Raw genomic sequence first — 21,923 nt, 5'->3', positions numbered from 1 at the left:
CTGAGAACACGCGACATATAACCGACCGTGGGAGAAGCATGGATTTTAAACACGCGTTGAGTTCATCTGCTGGTCTCCCTCGTGGAATAACTGGTAATGTTTGACTAAAATGTACAGCGAGTAAAACGACATTACCTACTTTTTTTTTTTTTTACGATCTCTCAGATCGTAAAGGCTTCATAAGCTCTTTTATGTTCAATGTTGTACTTAATAAGTACTAATTATCCCAAACCATCATCTTTGAATGTTGCAAGACTTTCGCCTTGTATGTAGATCGGGGTAATTACATTCGTTGCATTCCTAGTCTGAATCACAATCTGATTGTATGGGTGGTTACCTGGCACTGTAGGGTTGCCACCCGTCCTTTAAAATACGGAATCGTGCCGCGTTTGAGAATGAAATTGCGCGTCCCGTTTTGAATCAATACTGGACGGGATTTATCCCGTATTTTTTTTATCATTTTTTTTTTAAAGCAGCGTCTCATGCAAATCATCCCACACGCATTTTATGAATATGCATCCTTTCCTGCTTTTGATTGGGTAATACTTGATATCATCGTTAGTTTGATTGGTGTTTTTAACTGTCCAGTGAGGAGGGCGTGTCTTTTAAGTACAGTCTGCAAAGTGTTGGCACTGAGATGTTGCGTCAGCGCCATAGTTGAAGCCCCTAACGTTGCGGTCAGCAAGTCGGCTAACATCCGCCATGTGCCGTCTTTCAGTTGCGAGAAGCAGATCATAGAATGGTTGAAAGTGTTGCCCCTAACGTTGCGCCATGGCGTGTGCTTCGTTTATACCTCGTGTCTTCTCATTAAACTTTTATCTCGCGAATATGTTATTGCAATCCGCAGCGGGAGCGTTTCTATGAACTTAATTTAAAGTTACGTTTTACACCGTGCTTTGTTTCCCTTATGAACATGCTTGTATGCTTAACTCGCTCCGTTCTCAATTGTTTAATTAATTTTTTTGCTCTTCGCTGTTTGCGGCTGTTCCTCCATTTCCCCCTACTTCGTTCTTTTATCTCGCGAATATGTTATTGCAATCCTTAACGGGAGCGTTTCAATAAACTGATTGAAAATAGTTTTGCATTTACCTTTTTAGTAAAAGGCGAGCTTTTAAGACTGAGAAATCACCCCGTAAATGCACACGTTTAATTGGACATGTGTTAATATGTATGGTTACACAGTATTAAAAGACAGTGAACAACGTCAGTTACCTTTCTTCCCGCGTTTGATAAAAGGTGAGCTTTTAAGCCTGAGAAATCACCCCGTAAATGCACACGTTTAATTGCACATGTGTTAATATGTATGCTCACACAGTATTAAAAGACAGTCAAAAATTAACGTCATTTACCTTCGTTCCCGCGTGTGACTCGTGCTGTAAATGTCTTCCTTGTTTTTAGTTCACGTGATTACGTAGGAGGCGTGATGACGCGATACGTGACTCCGCCTCCTCCATTACAGTGTATGGACAAAAAATATGTTCCAGTTATGACCATTACGCTTTGAATTTCGAAATGAAACCTGCCTAACTTTTGTAAGTAAGCTGTAAGGAATGAGCCTGCCAAATTTCAGCCTTCCACCTACACGGGAAGTTGGAGAATTAGTGATGAGTGAGTCAGTGAGTGAGTCAGTCAGTGAGGGCTTTGCCTTTTATTATTATAGATTACGGGAATAAAGTGGAAATGTCAAATTTAATCTCGATAAACGGCGAGAATAAAGTCAACATGTCGTCACACAATTACACAGTACCCAAGTACATTACACATTATTGAAAAAAATAAAACAAGTACAATTTGGCTTGTAGTATTACCCAGTAGTATAGAAACAGTATTCACACATTTGAACATAATGGTCCACATCCGACCTTTTAAATCCAAAGTATCTCCAGACTATAGACACGGCTCCTTTTTCCAGCAAAAGTTCTTCTGTGTCATCATGTTCAACTTTATCGTCTGCTTCAGTTTGTTTCGGAATGTTCTCTGTCCATTTTCACTGCGCAATACCTCCACTACCGCATGTACTCCGTTGCATGTGTTTAGCAGTGTAGCAGTGAAAAAGGTCCCCCTTAAACAGTTTCCTGCTTCGCCATGTTCCAAACGTTGTTTAGGCAATTTAAACCGGTGTTGCGGTTTAAGAAAAATCCATATCATAACAAAAATAAAAAACGATTTTCAGTATGAACCGGTATACCACCCAGCACTACTTGACACTTTTAAAAGTCCAAGTCTTTTTATTTAAAATGCAATGCAATGTAATCTGTTCAGTTCAGATTTATTGTTACCGTATGTGTGCTGTGATACTCATATGTGCTGTTTTCACCATGCTGCCACTCAGTGTGCATCTTGCACAGTGGGCTTTGTAGATAGATAGATAGATAGATAGATAGATAGATAGATAGATACTTTATTAATCCCAATGGGAAATTCACATTATAAATAATATTAAATTAAAGAATGATAATAATACAGGTGAAAAAAAAAAAACAGACAATAACTATGTATAATGTCGATCTTATTTGAGATTGAGTTCACATTCCCCAGAATCACAGAAGGCACCGAAGGCTTGAAACGCCACTTTCTCGCAAGCCGCTTCTTTTTTAGCTTAGTGCCGGCTCTGCTGCCACGATACCGCCTTCTTACCTCGTCAGGTAAATATGGAACCACACCGGCACTGGCATTTGTTCTCAGTGCTCGAAGTTGAGTACTTGAATAGGCGAGTCTCGGCGTGTTAAAATCCATGCCCACGTTGTAAAAGTAAGTGTGTCCAGGGAAGGAATCCACATAAAATAAAGTGGTAGGAGTGATCAATAAATAAAAATAGAAAAATAAAAGTAGAAAAGTACACATACATATACAGTCATACACGGAGCTGCTGAAAAGGCTGCCACTCACGGCGGCGCCGGATGCACTATATATTGTATATATATATATATATATATATATATATATATATTATATATATATATACTATATATATTGTAAAATGACAATATACAATGTAACAGGCGAAAAAATGAATTAGAAATGTGAAAGACATGTTTTCTTACATTTTAAGGCTTTTCTTCATACAGGGGCCCAGTACCCACTAGCTTCATTATAAAACAGTAACCTGTTTCTTTTTATTATTTTTTTAAAATAAGATTGACATTAGAACACAATTTCATCTGGTAGTCTTAATATATACTATACCATAATGATGAAGAAATAACTTTAACATGAAAAATATCACATTTATCTTTTATTTAATTTCTCCAGGTTCTGTAAAAGCTCAGAACAGTTCCACACTAAGATTGTTTTAGGTAGGGATGTTATAATACCAGGATTTTTGTATTCAACAACAATACCAGTGAAATTTTTACAGTTTTCGATACCTATTCAGTATCTCAGCAATAGCAGGAATTCCATTCAGCTTTTTTTGTTTATTAAAAGTACTGCTATTATATAAATGAGCTACTGTACATTCGACTTACTCTGTAATAAGAGTATAAAATACATACATACTAACAGTAACAAGAGCTGTAAAGTACTGGTAGACCCATCAAGTAAGTTACCCAACTGCAGTTAAGATTTAAATTACTAGCATTACCTCCCCCACTCCCTGCCATTTGAAAACCGTTACTAAAGATGTGATCAGTACCAAAAGTGTTTACAAAAGTACTTGGAAAAGAATAAGACAAAATCCTAAAAAGTGTCAAGAAAATGCAATGAGCTGAAACAAGAGAAAACAAAAATGACGAGACCAAAATTATTAGCCCACTAACCATTAAGTCAATAGTAAATAAGTCAACTTCCTCTGTAGTTGCTAATAAGATCACATGTATTTTCAGGGATCTTAACCCATTCCTCCTTGGCAAAATGCTCCAGCTCACCCAGTTTAAGTGGTTTTCAAGCATGGACCTTAACCTTGAACTCCTACCAAAAATTTCAGCATTTAGAAGGCGACTGCTGGACCTTAATTTTCTTGTCCTTTTTAAAGTTCTTGACCAACTTCAATGTGTGCTTCAGGTCATTATTTTGCTGGAAGACCCAAAGGAGACCTGAAACAAGAAAGACAGTAGATTTCTTCATATTAGCCTTAAAAATATCAACATTATGTCCTTCCTTATGAGCTTGCGCACCCAAACAAGGGTTCATGTGCCTGAAACAGCAAAAAAGCCCCACACATTATGCTCTCACATCCTTGTTTAACTGTAAGAACTACGTTTTTATGGTTGGAGGCATCTTCCTTCATTCGCCAAACAAAAGCAACATCCATGTGCCCAAACAGCTCCACTTTTGTCTCATCAGACTAAAGGACAGACTTACAAACTTATCTCCATTTTTCAAATGGTCCTGGGCAAACTTCAATCTGGCTTAGATTTACCGCAGTGTGAACAATTTAGTGTTCCTTGGACAATGACCTTGAAATCCACCATGGTGAAGAGTCCTGACAACAGTTTTTTTTTTTACTGAGAGGCCAGTTCAGTGACAGTTCTTTTCAGAGATCTGGAGGTTCTTGTTGACATTTCTAATGATTTTCGTCTCCAAAGTCTAGCACTTGTGACCACAATCAGGTTTGTTTCTAAAAAAATGTGCACTGGTGGCTAGTGAAAAAAAAACTTGGGCGAGGGTTGCAGCTTTTGTGGGTGACAAACTGAAGCAGCACTTTATAGTATAGTAGAAAAGAAAAGGAAAAACACGTACACAAACTGTAATGTTGCCTACACACAGAGCGCTCTTGAGTAATGAAAAAAGAGCTATATAAATATAAAGAATTGTTATTATTATTATTATTAGCCAGAAATTTATTGGTGGGTAGGCATATAAAATTTCAGTCAGATAAGATGGTTTATAGAGCTTGACCATCAGCAGCCGAAGGAGGGGATCCTCTAATAAAACCCTGCTCAGCGATGCACAAACACAAATTCAAAGACCCAGCCATTATAAATAAATATCTATCCTTCTTGGCTGTTATCAGAAGAAAACTAAACGTTTGGGATTAAGATGATGCAAAAACAAAAAAAAAAAAAAAAATGTGACTAGCACAATAGCACCCAAACTATAGACACCAATAATAGCCTATAGTGAATAACTTTGTCAAGTGAATGTTCTTCTTTCTCTCATGCTCTCACTCAGTTCATCCTTCTTAACCTGCATGACCTTAACAAGCTGTAGGCCTATTACTAAAGCACACTAAGGGAGTAAAGCGCATGAAGTGTAAAAAGAAGACAGAAGCTGACTCACAACATCCAAAGTCCGTTGTCAGGTTTTATACAAATAATTTTGCTTGTTTGGATTTATTAATAGTTTCTATTTTATGAAATAAACATAACATTACAAGCATTCAATTCCTTTGGTGATTACATGTTGTGGGTATTTTGAATGCTTATTGTTGTAGGAGCTGTAGAATGCCTAGTAAAAGACGGCCATTTGTTATCAAAGGCAACTGTTGTTACATTACAAGTTTAGGCACCACCATATTCTCAACATTTTTATTGCATTGTTTGGAGAAGTAATCACTTCAGGCTTATCGGAGCTCTCGCTCTCATCATAGCCACACAAAGCCAATTCAAATGCTCCACAACATTTCACACAGTCTATTATTCTGGACAGGATGTATTGATTATTGGTCAACTCTTGGTTGCGTCTTCTAATGCCAATCCTGTAGTCTTCATCTGCCTTTTCAGCAGTACTAAGCCTGCCAAAAAAAATAGCCTCATGCCATGGTCTAGATGATTGCGGCTACTATCATGCTGCTTATATTTTTCAGAAAGATGTTTTAGATCTGGTACCCTGCCGTTTTTCCCATACTTTGGTAACAACACTTTGAAACAGCAATCAGGAAAAGCAAAAAAAGGCATTACAGTAAAACCTCGATTATCCCTCAGGGGTCGGGACCAAGGCCATGACGGATAAGAGAAATAAATAGCTACTTTAAAAATGATGTACAGTAAATTAGTTTAGTGAATAGTCGTATTTATTTACGAAAATAAACCTAAATTAACAAAATAGAGTATTAACAAAATTAATTAATTTATATAATATTGTAATGACCAGCGTAATAAGCAAATACAATTCAGAGGTACTGGAGTTTTCTAAGTTTTACTTGGAGTCTTCATTCCATAACAAACGGTGCCCAGTCTTGTGTGCTCTGTAAGCCAGATAATGGAGTATATCTCCAAAACAATAAAAGAAAGTTTTCCCTACTGATAATTATTTCCTGCCACTCACGTTCTGTCTTTTTCTATACCGCAGGCACTCTTGATTATTGTCTCCTGACTCCCTACTCAAAACTTACTTCCGCCGCACCTTCCAGTTTCTCCTAACTTCTCCTGCCACACATCTCCTCACAGAACAGAAGCCCTTCACCTAGTCTTTCACTTACACACCATTCTGCCCTTTCTGCTCCTCCACAGCGCATCACAAGCTGCCCTCACGTCACAATATATTAACAACATATAACAGAAGTTAAAACGAAAATTACAATGCAGAATAACTTTAACATTAATGCAGAATAAATTTACTGTCAGAGGTAGCACAGTGGCGCAGTGGTAGCGCTGCTGCCTCGCAGTAAGGAGACCTGGGTTCGCTTCCCGGGTCCTTCCTGCATGGAGTTTGTATGTTCTCCCCGTGTCTGTGTGGGTTTCCTCCGGGTGCTCCAGTTTCCTCCCATAGTCTAAAGACATGCAAGTTAGGTGCATTGGCGATCCTAAATTGTCCCTAGTGTGTGCTTGGGGTGTGTGTGTGTGTGTGTGTGTGTGTGTTTGCCCTGCGGTGGGCTTGTGCCCTGCCCAGGATTTGTTCCTGCCTTGCACCCTGTGTTGGCTGGGATTGGCTTCAGCAGACCCCCATGACCCTGTGTTAGGATATAGCGGGTTGGACAATGACATGACAATTTGCTGTCAGTGGTTTCCATTTTCAGCACGTTTTTCAGTTTTTTCAGCATCATGCTTTATATCGCTCACTGTTGTACTTACTACATTTACGACATTTTAACAAAAAAGAAAAGCTACGAAAAGCTATTAAAGTTGAAGGTATGTAACTGACACTATGATTTCAAAAAGAGTCATCTCACATGGTGCTGAGGGGGACAACACTACATGCCAGCAAAAGGGACAGTTGTTCCAATGTTCATAGCTCGTAGTGTATTGTGCGACAGTAGTAATAGGTAGATGCTGGCATGCACAATGGTTTTTTTGCTCTGACGGTTAACAGAGACGGATGTCGTCCTGAATCACTTGCCTGCTGCTGTATTCTTAAGTCAGGTCATTCTGGTCCCAGCTCCTTTATTTTCTTTTTCTTTTTTCTTTCCCCAAGTGAATGATTTATGAAGGAGTGTTTCATTAAAGAAATAACCTAATTTTCTTTTATTTTTTTTATTTTTGAAGTTCTGCTTGAAGTTGCCATCTCCTAAGTCGTACTTACTCATCTGTAGTTAAATAACATTAAAGGCACGATGTGAACTGTGAACCATTGATATCAACATGACATAGTGCATGATGATTGTCCAATCACGTTAGAGTAAAAAAAAAACCTAAAGCAATACTAATTCACTGCCAATAAATGTGGGGGTGTTCGGGGCACAAGGAACTGCTTCCCCAGAAAAATCCGAACGCGACCAATTAAAGGGCAGCCTCAGGTCACCTGCTTGCTGAAAGATCAAGGAGGTACATAGACTCTCATTTGGCCGGCGTCTTTCATTCTGGAAATGTAGGTATTCACAGATTTTTTATTCACACAGAAATTAAACAAATACATGTCCGAAACAATTTCAATGGATGTTGATGTGAGGACTCCAGGCATGTTGTGCAAATAAGCACATTTATTTCATGATTATTTCACATTACACAATTTAAGTAGAGGTTTTAAAATATTTGGAGGGGCAGTGCCCTTCATTACAAGTCACCACTGACAGTGTGTTTCTGTACTTTCAATGATGTAATGTACAGCTCTTGTATAAACTGTAAAATACTTGGAAAAGGCATTATAACCTACCGATTTAAGGTCCAGACTTTTTTTTTGGCATGATGAAATTACTAGCTACAAAGAATGTAAGAGTGTTGCCTTCAGGTGCCACCACAAGCCCATTGGGTTTATTTAGTAGAGTTTAGTGCTGATTGATTCAGGAAATCAAGCCATGGGATTTAGGTATGATTTGAAACCTGAAAACTTCAATTTACTACCTTTTTACCTTAGGAATTCACATGTGTGCTAATCATTTTCACTGCCCCAATTCTCAGTAACTTTGTTATATAACATCTAGGAGATTTTTTACAAAGTCTAAAATATACCAAAAGACGGACAATAATTCATTTGGGTCAGCGATGAACAGAACCATATTATCGACATAAAGGGATATTTTTGGTCTGTTCCTTGAAATTCCCTTTATTTCCAAATATCAATCAAAGCACAATCTTCCTTCTTCTTTTGGCTGCTCCCGTTAGGGGTTGCCACAGCAGAACATCTTCTTACATATCTTTCTGTCTTCTGCATCTTGCTCTGTTACACCCATCACCTGCATGTCCTCTCTCACCACATCCATAAACCTTCGCTTAGGCCTTCCTCTTTTCCTCTTCCCTGCCAGCTCTATCCTTAGCATCCTTCTCCCAATGTACCCAGCATCTCTCCTCTGCACATGTCCAAATCAACGCAATCTCACCTCTATGACTTTGTCTCCCAACCATCCAACTTGAGATGACTCTCTAATGTACTCATTCCTAATCCTATCCATCATCATCACACCCAGTGCAAATCTTTAACTCTGCTACCTCCAGCTCTGTCTCCTGCTTTCTGGTCAGTGCCACCGTCTCCAACCCATATAACATAGCTGGTCTCACTACCGTCCTGTAGACCTTCCCTTTCACTCTTAATGATATCCATCTGTCACAAATTATTCCTGACACTCTTCTCCACCCATTCCACCCTGCCTGCACTCTTTTTTTCACTTTTCTTACACAATCCCCTTTACTCTGTACTTTTGATCCCAAGTATATAAACTCATTCTCCTTTGCCAACTCTACTCCCTGCATCCTCACCATTCCACTGGCCTCCCTCTCATTTACACACATGTATTCTGTCTTGTTCCTACTGACCTTCATTCCTCTCCTCTCTACAGCATATCTCCACCTCTCCAGGGCCTCCTTAACCTGCTCCCTACTATCACTACAGATCACAGTGTCATCAGCAAACATCACAGTCCACGGGGACTCCTGTCTAATCTCGTCTGTCAACCTGTCCATCACCATTGCAAATAAGAAAGGGCTCAGAGCCCTGATGTAATCCCAGCTCCAATTTGAATGCATCTGTCACTCCTACCGCAGACCTCACCACTGTCACACTTACCTCGTATATATCCTGTACAACTCTTACATACTTCTCTGCCACTCCCGACTTCCTCATACAATACAACAGCTCCTCTCGAGGCACCCTGTCATATGCTTTCTCCGAACCATATCCGGACCAAACCCAAATTTGTACATTACAGTAAACAGATTGACCCCATTCTACTAGAGCAAATGCTTTTTCTGCAAACAGAAACAATAAGACTTCAGGAAACTCAGCTTCGGAGTGGGTGTATTGCCAACTGTTTGACTATAGCTTTGTGCCTTTAATGAATCCAGTTTGACCTTGATATAGACACTTTCTTAATTATTTCTCTTAGAGCTTTTACCAGTACCTTAGCTTCAAGAATTAATAACAAGATAGGTCTATTAGATGCACAATTCAGTGGGTCAGTAATCAGTGTCTGGTGTAAACTGTGTGGTAGAATATTGTTGTCTTTGCTTTGTTTTCTGCTTTCATCAACTGTGCCTCACTCCCATAAAGCATACTACTTCAAAAACAGCTTTCTCAAAATTTACCTTTAAATACCATAGATTGTCCATTAGACATAACAAAGTGGGGACAGCTCCCGGAATTTCTCCTTCGAAAATCTTGCTTTTGCTATCACTGCTGTGCAACTACGTAGCTTATACACTATATGGCCAAAAGATTGTGGACATCCAGGGTGGGAGGGGGAGGAACTTTACTCTCCTCATCCACTGCAGAAAGTGAAGGCGCTGCTGTGCTTCCTTGACAAGGGAGGTGGTGTTTTTATTCCATGGTGGCCATGCTGTGTGCATTTGCATGGTCTACCACTTTGTGGCTGAGATGTTGCTGTTCCAAGATGTTTCCACTTTACAAAAATAACTATCGCAGTGCTTCCTTGACAAGGGAGGTGGTGTTTTTATTCCATGGTGGCCATGCTGTGTGCATTTGCATGGTCTACCACTTTGTGGCTGAGATGTTGCTGTTCCAAGATGTTTCCACTTTACAAAAATAACCATCGCAGTTGACCAGGCAGATCTAGCAGAACAGAAATTTCATGCCCTGACTTGTGGTAAAAGTGCCCTGTTTAAAGTTAGCGAGCTCTTTAGTACAACCCATTCTAATATCAATGTTTGTCAATGGAGATTGCTTGGAAGTGTGCTTGAATGTATGCATCTTTTGACAATGGGTATAGCTAAAACACCTGAACTCAATAATTTGGAGGGGTGTAGCCAACCTCCCTGGACATGGCGGCAATGGGAAAATCGACCCCAGAGTAGGCAGATGTATAGTGAGAATGGCAGACAAAAAGCTAAGGACAACTTCCAAAGAGATACGAGCTGAACTCCAAGGTCAAAGTCTATCAGTGTCTGATCACACTGTATGTTACTTTTTGCAAGACAGTGGGCTCTATGGAAAAAGACACAGGAGAACTCTACTTTTGAACGAAAAACATAAAAAGCCAGACTAGAATTTGCTAAAATTCATAATGATGAGCAACATTTCTTCTGGGAGAATATCCTTTGGACATATGAGACAAAAACTGGAGCTTTTTTGTAAGCCATATCAGATCTGTGTCCGCAGATTAATAAATGAAGCTTTCAAAGAAAAGAACTCCATATTAGTTGTGTTTGGTGTGTTGAGTCTGTGTAGAGAGCAATGAAACCCTAAGACTATCATGACAATCGGGAGCAAAACATACTGCCAAGTATCATAAAGTTCTGCCTCAGGCGCCGGTCACGGATCCTACCAACAGGATTACTCACAACTAAAAGCACCCAAGAATGGCTAGAACAAAATGTTGGAGTATTCTTAAGTGACCTTCTATGAGCCTTGATGTGAATTCTTTCAAACATCTATAGAAAGAGCTGAAACATGCAGTCTTGAGAATGCATACTTCAACCTTGACACAGCTAGGGCATTTTGCTTAGGATGTGTGGGCCAGACTACCTTTTGACACGTGCAGAAGTCTTATTGAGAGCTACAGGAATTGATTGTTTGCAGAGATTGCCTCTAAGGGTTCTGCAACTAAATGTTCGGTTAAGAGTCATTTTTGTCCCATCATTTTTGTCCATGCCATTTTCATTTGTGGTGTTATTTGAAATATTGTGCTGAATCAAAACTCTAAAGCAAAGACTGATTTTTATTAAATACAGAATAAACAATGATGGATGCCAATTACTTTTGTCAGTTTCAAGTTATTTCTGTGACAATTGTGGGTTCTTCTTTACAGTGGAGGCATATCAACAAATTTATCCATGTCTGTTGTACACAAACTAATGATCACATTTTATTCACTTATTTAATATGTATTGTCATTTTGCAGTATAATCTTTGCTTTATAGGTAAACTTCGCCTTTATTTAGCTTGCTTCCAACACTGATAGTTTTAGGTTTTTCATTCTATGATAATTTGTGGTATCTTGCTCTTTCTCCAAAGATGTCCTAGATATATTGAAATCAGACGATTTACACCTGTAGCTATAGTTTGTCACAGTTAAAAATATGTTTGGCATTGTTTTGTGCTGGTAATTTGCTTTACAAATTGATGTCCATAATTACAATTCATGTGGGCACATGTCACATAACCAGCTTCTCCATATGTATTGTTTATAGCATATGTTAATGAGTTAGGTGGAGTTGATGAGATTTTGCTTTTGTTTTGTTTGGTTATGCGGGTTACTTGTAGTCTTGTGCAGGTATGTTGATCTTGTCTTAAATAACATTTTCAGTTTTCGGAGTTTTTAAGAAGTTAAACAGAATTTGATTTGAACATTTTTCAAATTTTTAAAATTGTAACTTCTTTACAATACATGTTGGTTTTACTGCTCACTTGAATTTAGGTTCAGGTATTTAGATTCAGATTAGATTCTAAAATGTTTTTTCTAACTTATTCTTAAAATCTGCACTTACACTTAAATGTTTCACACACTATACATTATTACAAATAAAGCATATAATTCCATCTATCAATCCATTGTCTAAACATACTTTAACTAATTATAGGATAACCCCAAATGTAAGGAAGGAATTAATTCTGTATGGAGTGCCACTGTTTTCTGGACCAATACGGGTTTTAAAATTAAAACACACACTCACATGCAACAAAACATATACAAAAAAAAAATGAGTATAAAACATATTCCAAGATGTAACCCCTTGTTCACACCTATTTAGTTAATTACAAAACTTGAACATTGTTCGTAAAGACCATCCTTAAAAAGTCTAGTTGGGCAAAAACAACACTCTAGGCATCTTGTCCAATAATCTTCTGGAGTACATTTTCTAATCTTTAATTATTTCTATTTCTCTGCATAGATACATCCACTTTTAGTTGATTTCATTAGTGGCAATAATGGACACAATTGCCTTAGGATTCTCTCATTTTGTTGATATGCCTGGTATTTTTAAATTATGTTTTTAATGACCTATAGCATTTGTAATTGCTAACACAGATGCTTTTTTATGGTTGAATTTATTTATTTGAGATCAGGTTAAATAACAAGCAGAAACACTATGCAACAGCATTTTCTTCTAAAGTTATTTTATTATTCAGCACTCCTTTTAGTGTCAGTCAGTCATTATCCAACCTGCTATATCCTTACACAGGGTCACAGGGATTCTGCTGGAGCCAACCCCAGCCAACACAGGACGCAAGGCAGGAACAAATCCCCAGGCAGGGCGCCAGCCCACCGCAGGGCACACCCACACCCATACACACCAAGTACACACTAGGGACAATTTAGGATCGCCAGTGCACCTAACCTGGATGTCTTTGGACTGTCGAGGAAACTGGAGCACTCAGAGGAAACCCACGCAGACACTGGGAAAACATGCAAACTCCATGCAGGGAGGACCCGGGAAGCAAACTCAGGCCTCCTTATTGCGAGGCAGCAGCGCTACCACTACACCACCGTGCCGCTCCTCCTTTTAGTGTGTAAGGCATAAAGTGTTACACTTAAACTATCTTGTATCATTGTACTTGTATAATTACATAGCAGTAATATTGTATATTCTCTTATTTCTGCTGTAGATGTAGTGAATGTGAAAATTTTGTCTTTCTCTGGGTCAGCCTGTTCAAAAAAAGAGAAATAAAATCAAGTCAGTGCATTTTGTTCACATGTAATTCAGTAATTCAGTTCCACAGTTTTGGAAAAATACTCCTTATTCTTTGAGAAAAGAATGTTTTTTTTAGCATCATGAATTTTATTTGTGTGTGTTTCTATTGTTGACTATTTTTGTACATCTTGATTCCTTAAAACTTAAGTAACTGCTGACACAATTTGAATATAAAATATTTATGTTGGTGTTTTTTTTTCTTAATATAGATAGATAGATAGGTAGATAGATACTTATGTCATTTCTAATCATTTGCTTACAGAAAAAAGCCTAGGCTGATAGTCCTGCCCTACAGCTTTATAACATTTCCATCCTAGTCCATCTCCTGTCATTAGATTTCTGAAAAATACCATTTTCAATATGGATAGAAATTGTGTTTTTTTAATAACTTGTTTTAACAATTAACAATTTAAAAACAAAATATTGAAATTGAAACTACATATTGCAAAGGTTTGGAGAAGTAACCGATTTACAAAGCACATGAAAAAAGAATTGCTAGACTTTTTTTGTACATTCATATTTTCCTAAAGTTAAGTTATTTTAATTATTATTAATAATAAGTGTGCCTGTTTTATTGTGAAATTATTTTTCTAAATGCATTTAAGTGTTGCACTAAAATAGGTGTGTCTTAAGACTGAAGGTTACTTAAAATTTGCACAAATTATGTGGAAAGTGAATACATTCACATGCTTGTCATTGATGGCTAAAGAGGCAGTGTGTGGTGTGAATCGTATCAGTTGAGTCAACGCAACATCAGTTGGCTTAGGATAGCTGATTAAACCTTGATGACAGAGTATAGAGAGAGACTTGACTCATTAGTAAGTTCACTGAATCTCTGATGTGTAAACATTGTTAAATTCATCATTCCAATTGATATTGTTATAGGGTTCATGCTGTGTTCTCAAAGTAGTAAATTGCTTAATTCAGAGTGACATGTTGTTTTTGAGGGACTGGGAAATTTGAAAGTAATATGAGTTGAACAAGAGTGAATAACAACAAAGCCATGTCAGATATGATTAAGTGGATTCAAGCTAACATATTGCAGTATGGAAAGCTCTTAATGTAGACCCATACTTTTTCAGGAACAAAAGTCTCTTATAAATATGATTAGCCAAATTTTATTAGAGTAAGAAAAACAAATCCAATTGATGCATTATTTTCTTTTGGTTTAATAATTTAAAGCAAGAAGGGTTGAATTTATTTAGTTAAGATAAATCTGACAGCATTGTTTTATCTGTTTCACAAGAACACTTTTCTTTTGATTCCAGGAAAGCCACATAGTGTTGAAAACTTGGAGCGGATTCAACTCTGCGGGACCTTTAATGTTAGAAAAGGGAAGATGCAGCTACCTGTAAACCGCTGGACCAAACGACAAGTCATATTGTGTGGGACCTGTCTCATTGTGTCATCTGTTAAAGACTGCCACTCTGGAAAAATGCATATCCTTCCATTAATTGGTGGAAAGGTATGTTGGTGCTGGTTCATCTGTATTTGTTTCACAATGAGAATGTTTTTATTGTAAGCTGCTGTAGATTTCACATTGAGTGTTTAAAACAATTATAATAGTATAGATTATAGAAAGGCAAAATTACTCTTAACCATTAAGAATGTACAAAATCTTTAGCGCTGCTTTAATCTAATCTTAATTGCTGATGCGTTTATTGATGGATACTGCAGGTGAATAACCTGTTGCTGAGTAATAATTACAGAGAAGACTTGTATATTTTCTTTTAGCCAATCGGAAGTAATTTTACTGGTGGTGAGTTTAAATTTGTTACTATTTTATGCCGCTTTTTTCATTTTCTTATATTTTATTTAATAATTTATTTTGTTAGATCTTCATTTATTATTTTTCTTTTGAAGCAAAAGTGAAGCATCAAGACCACCTTAAGCTAATTGCTGTTACCATATAAAAGTCTTTTCTGTGTCAGTCCTTAGGTAAAAATAAAAAAGCCTGCCATTTACTTGCTTCCTCTTTTGCTTGCTCTTTTTTTGGTTTTCAAAAGAAATATAATACAGTATTCCTGGAGCTAAAGTGAATTCTGTGCGTGGCTGCCTTCCACTCCTTTTCTGAAATGTTGAGTAAGAGATCCTATTTCCACTGTACTCTGGGATCGTAGAAAGGGAGGGACTTTAAATATTTTTTATATATTACAGAAATGCTGTCTGAGTCCTCAAGACTGATCAGTATTTCTTCCGGAATAGAAGTAGGTGGGAGGTGATGAAAACTGGGCAGATTTTCTTTAGCAAAGTTTCTAGTTTCGAGATAATGAAAGAATTGTGTTGATGGAAAGTTAAGTTTTAGAGTGTAGTTTTTCGTAGGATGCAAAGACATCTATGTACAAATCTCTAAGTGATTTAATCCAGAATGTTTTCCAAACATTAAAAACTGCATATATTTATGAGGGTAGAAAAAGATGGTTATTGTGCAGAGGTTCCACAGATAGAAGCTTCTCATAAGTACCTCCTACATTGGTTCCATATTCTGAGTGAATGAAGCACAATTGGGTTGTTAGTATATTGGAGATAATTCATATTTTCTGGGGTACAAAGCAAGGAATATAAAGAAGTACTGCAGGATTTTATTTCTATTGTGGACCAAGCCTGTGTGTGTGCTCATCTATTTGTGTCAATGTCCAGGTTTTTATAGCTTGTATATTTGCCACCCAGTAATAAAATTGAAAGTTAGGTAGGGCCATTCCACCTTCTGCGTTTAGATGCATGGATTTTTGAATTCCAAATAAATGAGGTTATGATTGAATCTAACTTCTTGAAAAATTATTTGTTAATGTATATTGGAATGCTTTGAAATAGCAAAGGAAGCTTACGAAGGATATTCATCTTGACAATGTTATTTCTTCCAGCAAAAAGAGATGAAGATTAGACCATCTATGCAAGTCTTGTTTAAGTTTTTCCATGTAGACAGCAAAATTTTGTTGATTAAGAGCTTTATATTTACTTGTGATGTTTACCCCCAAGTATTTAAACTGATCTGCAATGATAAAATGGAAGATGACCAATCTAATATTGTGTGTTAGAGAGTTCACTAGAAAGAGCACACTTTTATTCAAATTAATTCTATGTTTGGCATAGAATCCAGAAATCTTTTGAAATGCTGCTAGTGCTTTTAGGACTACAGGCACAGTATTTTGTGGAGCTGATATATGTAGTACCATATCATCTGCATATAGTGATATTTTCTGTTCAGGTCCTTCTCTGATATTCCCCTTTATCTCATAAGCATTTTGAAAGTGAACTTCCAGTGACTTAATGGTGATAGCAAATAGCAGTAGTGACAGGGGGCATCCTTGTCTAGTGCCACGTTCTAGTTTGAAATAATGTTGTTAATACAAACTGAAGCTTTTGGACTGGTATATAGTAGTTTGATCCATGCACATATGTTCAGACCAAACCCAAATTTCTCCAATGTAGTGAAAAGGTAGTCCCATTCAACCATATCAAATACTTTTTCTGCATCCAACGATATCATCATCTCTGGGGTGTTAGACTTTGTGGGTGAATACAGTACACCCCTAAAATTTGCAGGGGTTACGTTCCTAGAGCACCCACGAATTGTGAAAAACCGCGACTTTTGGAAGTGGTTAAAAAATGCCTTTTAAATGACTATTTTTATAGTTTCAACCCTAAGTACAGTATGCCTCCAAAGTACTTTAATTTCGTTGCAACTCAGCTTAATACATTACCTAAAAAAAAAATTACCTTAATACATTACCTAAAAACAGAATGTAAAGGTAAACCAGTATACTGTACAGTACTGTACTGTTATGTCTCCCACAGTGCTAGAATGTAAAATACAGATGTTACCGCTATACGTACTGTAATTCATGCAAGTGCGTTTTCTTTGGTATGCGCTGTAGTTTTCTTTGTTATAAGTAGAGTAAATACATAATAATTTCATATAATTAAAATACAGTAAAATGTACGGGTACTCACCAATGATGAATGATATTGATGATGATGAAGTTAGCTGTGCAGTACGATGCACAGGATTTAAAACTCCTTGGGTGGCGCCTCTTCTTTAGGCGCTTCAGGAGTCGTATCTTTGGACGGGTCTTCTTCTGGTGGGATTTCGTGCTGGCTTTTCTTTATAGGTTTCAGGAACATTGCGATAGGAAGTTGCTACATTGTCTCCTGTAGCGAACTGCTGGTACAATTTACGTGCTTTCTCATGGATGATGTTACCGTCCAAGGAAATGTTCTTCCTGCAGTTGGTGATCCACAGTGCCAAGGCAGATTCCATCCTGATGATATTTTTATTCCTTACGGTCGTTACCATTTTGGCAGTATCACAGAAACTTACAGATACGGTACTCCAGATCACTGCTTCGTTCTTCTTTATGTAGCATACGGTGCTTTCATTAATGCCATAGTGGCTCGCTACTGCAGCATAACTTTTTAATTCCCGGAGCAAATCCAGTAGTTTAACCTTCTCCTGGAGTGTTTTAAACTTCTTCTGGCACTTAGGCTCAGTTCCAGAAGCCTTAGAAGGTGCAGGGTGATTCAACGACATCATGTGCATTTAAGAATAACAAAACAATAACAAAATGGAAAACACAAGGACACTCGGCTGGAGACGCGTCACAAAGCAGCAGTCAGTCATCAGCAAGGAGAAATGAGTAACGCTGTTGGATTGGCTACTTTCACCATCCTAAACTGCGGTGGTAAACTCACTCACCTGGAGACGCGTCACAAAGCAGCAGTCAATCATCAGCAAGGACAAATGAATAATGCTCTCAGATTAACTACTTTCACCATCCCAAACCGCGGTGGTAAATCCACTCACCTGGAGACGTGTCACATGGCAGCAATCAATCAGCAGCAAGGAGAAATGAATAACACTCTTGGATTAGCAACTTTCACCATCCCAAACTGCAGTGGTAAACCCACTCACCTGGAGACGCGTCACATGACAGCAATCAATCAGCAGCAAGGAGAAATGAATAACGCTCTCGGATTGGCTACTTTCACCATCCCAAACCACATTTCCCTCAGCGATGGTAAACCCACTCACCAGGAGATGCGTCAAATGGCAGCAGTCAATCAGCAGCAAGGAGAAATGAATAACGCTCTCAGATTGACTACTTTCACCATCCCAAACCGCGTTTCCCTAGCAGTTGCTTCCTGTTCTCTCTGCAGCACAGTATTGCCACAAAAAAAGGCATAAATTGCGCAGGATATTTGCGCTTTCCGTTAATAATTAATAGTTAGGTTCTAAGAAAAAATCCGCGAATGACTGAGTCCGTGAACCCTGAACCGCGACTTTGCGGGGGTGTGCTGTATATTACATTAAACAGGCGTCGAAGATTGGAAGCTAAGTGTCTGCCTTTAATAAATCCAGTTTGGTCTTGTGATATTACCAAAGGAAGCACTTTCGCCATATTTCTAGCTAGAACTTTGAAGAGTATCTTAACATCATTATTCAGAAGTGACATTGGTCTGTTTAATGCACATTGTAATAAGTCCTTATTTTGTTTAGGAAAGATGGTAATTAATGCTTGGCAAAAAAGTTTGAGGTAGGATTTTATTGTCTAGCTTCTGTAAATGTTGCTAATTAAAGGGGTGCTAACTTAATTGGAAATTCTGTATAAAATTCAGCAAGGTATCTATCAGGGCCTGCTGCTTTACCACTCTGAAGTGAGTTTATAGCATCTAGTAATTCTGAGAGTGCCAGAGGTTTATCCAATTCCTCTGCACTGAGAGTATCTAGTTGTGGTATCTGTAATGCATCCAAAAATGCATTAGATTGTGTCTTGTCTTCTTTAAACTGAGTAGAAAATAAGGACTTATAGTAGTGACTAAATGTGTGCATTATATTTTTATGCTCAATGACTTTGTCTCCGTTTGTGTTGGCAATTACTGGTATTGCATTGCTTACTCCCTGCTTGTGGATTTGTTGAGCTAAGATCTTATAGCCTTTGTAGTCGAAATTTAACATCTTATTAAAGAAAGAACATCCTCTAACAGGACAATTCAGTAATCAGTAAGGAGCAAAGATGTTCATTGTATCTTTTAATTACTCCTCAGCAAAATGCCTTAGAGGGAGCATTCTTCAAAAGCAGTCTGTTATAGCACGGTCAGAATGGTCAGAGAAGACAAAGAATAGAGGTTCATTTTATTAAAAGAGGAGAGTTAGGATTCTTCCAGTTTAACAAAATAAGTCTGCGTGCCAATAGTGTAGTGAAGGCAATCACAGTTTGTTTGTCCTTCTCCACTTTAGTGTACTCATTTCTAATCCTGTCCATCCTTGTCACACCCAATGCAAATCTTCGCAGCTTTAAGTCTGCCACCTCCAGCTCTGTCTCCTGCTTTCTGGTCAGTGTCGCCATCTCCAGCCCATATAACATAGCTGGTCTCACTACCATCCTGTAGACCTTCCCTTATACTCTTGTTGATTACCATCTGTCACTAATTACTCCTGACACTCTTCTCCACCCATACCACCCTGCCTGCATTCTCTTTTTCACCTCTCTTCCACAGTCCTTTGTTCTGATAATCATCTCTGTTCCTCTGTACTGTTCCCAATTATTTAAACTCATCCACCCTCGCCACCTGTACTCCCTACATCTTTGCCATTCCACTGACCTCACCTCTCTGCACACATGTATTCTGTCTTGGCCTTCATTCCTCTCCTCTCTAGAGTATGTCTTCACCTCTCCAGGGTCTCCCTACAGATCACAATGTCATCAGCAAACCTCATAGTCCACGGGGGCTCCTGACTAATTTCATCTGTCAGCCTGTCCATCACCATTGCAAATAAGAAAGGATAAATGGGGAGGATTATGTCAGGAAGGGCATCTGGTGTAAAATGTTGCCAGATCAATATGGGGATAACAATGCAGATTTCCATACCAGATCAGTCGAGGCCCCGGTTAACAACAGCCACCACCAGTACTGTTAGCCAACTGTGTACTGGCAGAAATTGGGCTACTGTTGGCCAAAGAAGGAGAAGAGGGGGGAGACGTGTCCGGAGGCAGGAAGAGAGGAGGAAGGTAAGAGAGTGGAACTGAGGGTAGGAACATTGAATGTGGGCAGTATGACCGGTAAGGGGAGAGAGTTAGCTAATTTGATGGAGAGAAGAAAAGTTGATATATTGTCCGTGCAAGAGACTAAATGGAAGGGGGAGTAAGGCCAGGTGGACTGGAGGTGGATTCAAATTTTTCTGTCATGGTGTTGATGGGAGGAGAAATAAAAACTATTTAATTTTGGCCATTTTTGTACCCAGAACCGAGCTTTTGGAATTTCAGCACCTTGTAATCGAAGTGAACAGAATAATAGGTTTTAGAGGTGCTAATGCAGTTACAAAGTTTTCCCTAATAACCAATTATCATGTAAACACAACTAAGTAAAAGATAAACCAACCACTGGGACACTGGAGGAATTATTGCTGAAAATGGGGCTTTGCAGCCATATGTGAATAATAAAATAAAGATGAGTCATTTTAAGTAATCATAAATACATTATAAACACTAATTCCTTGGCTATATTTTTAAAATAATTTAATGGTATCTTGATCATAAAAGTTATCAATTTCTATAAAAAATTAACATTTCTGGGTGACTTCAAAATTTTGAACAATAGTGTAGATGAGCTCATATGAGTGCCTTAAAGGTGACAGCATCTTATTAGTGAAAAGTTTCACAACACTAAAACAGAATAAATTGTATCCAGGTTTCCCTTTTTAAGTGATTTGTTTGTTGCTGGAAATAAAATCATACTAAGTTCAAAATAATCTCTGTAATGTCTGTTGACAAGTTTGCATGCTGTAAAGTTTTATTACGTGCTTTTCTTTTCTCATCATCCAGCACTAGATTTCGCTCTTTTGGTGGCTTGTAATGTTTTTCCCATATGAAACCCCTGCTTTGTGTTACGATGCTTTCATAGGTAGTCTGTTTGATCCAGAGAATCAGGGGTGCCACACATTTCGGGGGGAAAAAAATCTTAACATTAAGAACAAAGGTTCATTAAAGTACATTAATTGCTTACACATATGAAATTCATTATAAATATGGGCTTGGTAAGTACCTTCCTTTGACCAGTGGAGGGAATAAACAATACTTTGAATAAGAAATGGAATAAGAGAAGAATCAATAAGGAACTGCAAAAGCCTGAAGAATTTTTTCTTATTTATAACTGCTTTGTTTGAAGTATTTACATAAGATGCAAATGCACCTACTCTTGTTGTCAGGTCTGTTTGTGTGTCCGCTTGAAACAGCTTGTTTTTCTATGGACTTATTTTGTTGCAATTTGATACACTTCTGCAAAAAAATATGTTGGTTGGTAAACTTAACATTTTTGATGTGATGTTTCACAGCATACTGTGCACATTTTTGAAATTTCAGAAACTCCCATTAATCTTAAAACGGTGGAATATTCTAGCCAACCTAAATTACTAATTAATTTACTCTTTCAATTTTACCTTGAGAGAGGTAATTTCATTTTGAATGTTTTCCTCTTTTACACATAACTGCTCCTGGCAAAAAGTGGATCCCCAGTACAAGAGTT

General features: G+C 37.9%; 1 protein-coding gene across 1 annotated transcript in view; it reads left to right on the top strand.

Moving 5' to 3' along the window:
- The window catches only part of LOC114653501 (PH domain leucine-rich repeat-containing protein phosphatase 1), a 235,710-nt gene that overhangs the window by 86,434 nt on the left and 127,353 nt on the right, over nucleotides 1–21,923 (top strand). The window contains 1 exon segment of the mRNA XM_028803859.2: nucleotides 14,669–14,865. Coding sequence (XP_028659692.2) covers nucleotides 14,669–14,865 — 197 coding nt within the window.

The sequence above is a fragment of the Erpetoichthys calabaricus genome, chromosome 6 (assembly GCF_900747795.2).
Source record: "Erpetoichthys calabaricus chromosome 6, fErpCal1.3, whole genome shotgun sequence".
In the NCBI taxonomy this organism is placed as follows: domain Eukaryota; kingdom Metazoa; phylum Chordata; class Cladistia; order Polypteriformes; family Polypteridae; genus Erpetoichthys; species Erpetoichthys calabaricus.
Note: the sequence above shows the minus strand (reverse complement) of the source record. Positions and strands in the feature narration are given on the sequence as shown.